The following is a 4732-nucleotide window of genomic DNA, read 5'->3' on the forward strand; positions in this document are numbered from 1 at the left end:
GAGTAGAGCAGGCCCGTCTGTGCCCCGAGGACACCGCCGCCGCGATCCAGCGCGCGGAGCTGCGAGCCGCGGAGCACGCCATCTTCGCCACTCACTCACCAACAAGAGAGCGACTGCGCATGTGTGAGCGGCGCACGCATGCGCACTACTGTTAAAGAGTGAGATTCTTGGTTAGCTTAGCCAATCCTATCCAAATGAACTGAGCTGAGTAGAGTGGACGGGCTCGTGAAGATGAAGTTAAAGTTGAGGAATTCATCCCAACATTAAACACAAAATTGGGAAATACCATATACAATGCAAAGCCAATATAATTAAAAATGCGTTATACAAGCATATTAAAAATATATATATTTTAATTCATTAAATTAATTAAAAAGAGTAATTGAAGGTTAGAATAACTTTCATGTTTTAAAATTTAACGAAAAGAAAATAAACAAGAAATGGACTGAATAATAAAAATAAATTACATAAAAATACAAGTACAGTGCAGCACGGTTCTTATTTGTAAAATGCACAGATATTATTTCACACATTATGACTACCATTTTTAGACTCATTTGAGATATTTCTCCAACAAGAAAGGTCATTGTCTTAACTGAAATAATAATAATAATAATAATAATAATAATAATAATAATAATAAAATTCCAGAACATAGATGCAGATAATATAAATTCACCAATAAATATGATATATACACACACACACAGTCACATTAGCTGTTGAGGAAGTACAGGAGACACGAGTAAACGAGAACTGTCTTTAATCAAGGAAACTCAGGAGATAATCCACAACAGGAGCTTGAGTCAACACACGTAGAGAACAAGTAGACCTGACAAACACAAACTGAACAGACTAGGACTTTTAAACACAGGGCAATCAGGAGAACACAGGTGACATCAATGGAACATAATCAAACTAAACGAGGACAGGAACATGACCAAATAAGGAAACACAGGAAGGACTACGGGGGCAAAACAGGTCCAAAAGTCTGACATTTCGCCCCCTCCCGGAAAGTGCGTCCTCGCACCGTAACAACAGAGGGAGGCATAGGTGGGAGCTTGGGAGGAGGCTCAGGAGGAGGACGGACACCCGGGAGGGGGCCGGCAGACAGAGACCAGGGAGGCGACGAAGGAGGGAGGAGCCAGGGAGGAGCCAGGAGGGGCCCGGAGCAGGAGGAGCCAAGCAGGACCCAGGCCACAGCCATTATGGCGACCCACAGTGGAGCCGACAGAGGGAGGAGCCATGGAGGAGGAATGACCGCCGACTCCAGGGGGCCGACCAACGGCGGTGGAGCAGGTGGCGGAGAAGGAGAGCCAACGAGCCAGGGGGATGCCGGGGATCCGGGGGGCCAGGGTGGAGCCGAGGGCTCTGGCGACCAAGGCAGAGATCCGGAGATCCACGGCGGAGCCGGAGCGACTGAGGACCAAGGTGGAGCTGGAGGGAGGAAGGAGCCCACTAGAGCCGGTGGGACGGAGCAATGAGGTGCAGCCGGAAGAGTGGAGTCCTGAGGCGATGGCGGGTCGACACCCGACCAAGGTGGAGCCGGAGGGACGAGGGAGCCCGGTGGAGCTGGTGGATCGATGGGTGATGGTGGAGGCGAGGGAGCTAGGAGCAGAGGTGGAGCCACTCGGTCTACGGACCGAGGCAGAGTCCAGGCCTCGGAGGGGACTTATAAACACAGGGCAATCAGGGGAACACAGGTGACATCAATGGAACATAATCAAACTAAACGAGGACAGGAACATGACCAAATAAGGAAACACAGGAAGGACTACGGGGGCAAAACAGGTCCAAAAGTCTGACATTTCGCCCCCTCCCGGAAAGTGCGTCCTCGCACCGTAACAACAGAGGGAGGCATAGGTGGGAGCTTGGGAGGAGGCTCAGGAGGAGGACGGACACCCGGGAGGGGGCCGGCAGACAGAGACCAGGGAGGCGACGAAGGAGGGAGGAGCCAGGAGGGGCCCGGAGCAGGAGGAGCCAAGCAGGACCCAGGCCACAGCCATTATGGCGAACCACGGGGGAGCCGACAGAGGGAGGAGCCATGGAGGAGGAATGACCGCCGACTCCAGGGGGCCGACCAACGGCGGTGGAGCGGGTGGCGGAGAAGGAGAGCCAACGAGCCAGGGGGATGCCGGGGATCCGGGGGGCCAGGGTGGAGCCGAGGGCTCTGGCGACCAAGGCAGAGATCCGGAGATCCACGGCGGAGCCGGAGCGACTGAGGACCAAGGTGGAGCTGGAGGGAGGAAGGAGCCCACTAGAGCCGGTGGGACGGAGCAATGAGGTGCAGCCGGAAGAGTGGAGTCCTGAGGCGATGGCGGGTCGACACCCGACCAAGGTGGAGCCGGAGGGACGAGGGAGCCCGGTGGAGCTGGTGGATCGATGGAGGCAGGAGCAGGTGGGAGGGCGGGCATTTGTGAGCCTCCGGGCTTTCAGGGCTAAACTCTGGATTGGGAGGCCCCTCTAGGCTGAACACGGGAACAGGATGTGTGAAAAAAAATCTAGAAAACATTTATTTTTGACCAAAATACCACAGTTACTATAAATACTGTTACTACTATTGATATTTATCAATAGTTGATATTGATATACCTATTGATATACCGCCGTTGGTCGGCCCCCGTCTCTGTCGCGGATGTAACCCGATCATTCCGACGGGTGAATATGATGTGACAATAAAAGTGACTTTGACTTTGACTTTATTTTTAAAATGTAGTATGGTATTTCAGGCTAAACAGGGTAAAAATACTTTACTGCCAATTTAATTTATTTTTTATACAGGGGTAGTGCACATAGGCGGAAACTACATAATGAATAAACTACATACAATAACACCACGGACCTCCAGGAGTACTCAGAGACTGTCACTGCCTACATCACCAAGTGTATTGATTAACACAATATGTGTTATAATAAGTGTATTAACAGTCACAAAGACCATCACTGTCCGGGCCAACCAGAAGCCGTGGCTAACAGGGGAGGTATTAAAAGAAATAGGGATAGAAAATATTACACTTAAAACTTTGTTGAATAATGGCTTGAATCATTTAAAAATATATAATGCTTTAATGACATACTTTAAAAAAGTTGATATGTTTAACAGGATTTAGAAGGGTTTCTTTTATTTATTTATTTTTATTTATTGATTTATTTAGTTCTTCCTATTCCATCGATGGTCCACACTCCAGCCCAGTAGGTGGCGGGAATGCACTTATCGTTTGTTTGCCAACCGCCATAAAACTCCAAAAGAAGAAGAAGAAGAAGGCGGAAACTACAGATCCCGGCCGCGTTTTTATTTGGCTGACACGTGATTTGCTGCAGCGCTTGTAGAGAGAGTCGATGGTTTGTAGATCTGCGCTCTGCGTCACAGAAACGCACTCATTCAAACGCACGCGTCGCGATCATCACAACAGCGTGACACCCGGAAGGTTGAAACGCGCGGCCAACAGCTCAGCATGAATCGCTTCAAGACGTCCAAATATAAGAACACCACTCCCAAAATCCCCAAGAAAGATGTGAGTAACGTTACCGCCGTGGCGAGGGGGCGCGTGCGATGCGGTTGAGTGTCTCGTGTTTTGTGCTCCGAGCTGAAGGAATGGTGCAGATGCACTGATCAGCTCCAACTTCCTCCATCCTCAACTAAACATGTGAAGCTTCATGTACTTTAATATGCACGATTAGATGCATATGAATGTGTGAGATATGAGATGATGCTGTCATTCGTGCTGAATATGTTGTGAGACCTCAATATGAAATAATTAAATCAGTTAATAATTACTTAAACCAAAAGATAAATATTCTAATTTATTTTATGAATAATTAAAATAATAAAATGAGATCAGTAAATAATTAAATACATCAATTTGTTTTGCAAGACTATATGAAAGCACATAGAGTACACTTTTTAAAATATCAACACATATTTAAAAAAACACTGCATTTGCAACACCGTAAAATGATCAACACCGTAAAAAATCCACCTACTTCAACTAAAAAAACTTGAGATAGCTTATAATTTTTAGTATAAAAGTCCAGTTGCCTGCACAAGTAATTTTAACCTAAACTATATTAAAATGACTTATAAAAATGATGGAAAAATATATGCTTCCAAACCTTGATTTCCAATAAATTTTTAAAAATATTTATTTTAATTTAAATTTTAGTAATTTTTCTTACGTGCTTTTGTCATTTTTACTTTTTTTGCAAATATTTATATTTAGCCTTAATTTGTATTATTTCAAGTTTTAATAATATTGTTTTTAATACTTATTTCACCTTAATTTGTATTTATTTCAGTTTAAGTTTTAGTAATTTTATCTGCTTTTGTCGTTTTATATTTAAAATAATATTTAGCAATAATTCATATTTATTTGTACAATAATGCAACATTCCAAGACAAGTTGGTGGATTTTAAAGGTGCTGTATGTAAGTTTTTGACTCTACTAAAGCATAAAAATTACCATAATATGTTTGCAGGTATTATGGTATTTTTATGCTTTAGTAGAGTCAAAAACTTACATACAGCACCTTTAAAATCCACCAACTTGTCTTGGAATGTTAACCCCGGGTTGCCAGTTGGCGGGAAACACAGCCTATTTCATTTCAGTCATGGAAGCTGGCAAACGAAAGTGTTGGTGTCGTCAATCTGGCAACCTGCGTGTGCGTCAAGTCTGAGGAGGAGGGACCGGGTAAAAAAAAAAACCCTCTCCAATATTTTGAATTTGGACTGCAA

At 44.9% G+C, this 4732-nt stretch overlaps 2 protein-coding genes across 2 annotated transcripts in view; one reads left to right on the top strand and one right to left on the bottom strand.

Moving 5' to 3' along the window:
- Window positions 1-82, bottom strand: part of LOC107695654 (dnaJ homolog subfamily A member 3, mitochondrial-like) — a 16645-nt gene extending 16563 nt beyond the window's left edge. The window contains exon 1 of the mRNA XM_016495661.1: window positions 24-82. Coding sequence (XP_016351147.1) covers window positions 24-82 — 59 coding nt within the window. The remainder of the gene's footprint in view (window positions 1-23) is intronic.
- Window positions 83-3322: 3240 nt separating this feature from the next.
- Window positions 3323-4732, top strand: part of coro7 (coronin 7) — a 155019-nt gene continuing 153609 nt past the window's right edge. The window contains exon 1 of the mRNA XM_016495662.1: window positions 3323-3515. Coding sequence (XP_016351148.1) covers window positions 3456-3515 — 60 coding nt within the window. The 5' untranslated portion in view covers window positions 3323-3455. The remainder of the gene's footprint in view (window positions 3516-4732) is intronic.

This window comes from Sinocyclocheilus anshuiensis, unplaced genomic scaffold (assembly GCF_001515605.1).
Source record: "Sinocyclocheilus anshuiensis isolate Anshui unplaced genomic scaffold, SAMN03320099.WGS_v1.1 scaffold1075, whole genome shotgun sequence".
NCBI lineage: Eukaryota > Metazoa > Chordata > Actinopteri > Cypriniformes > Cyprinidae > Sinocyclocheilus > Sinocyclocheilus anshuiensis.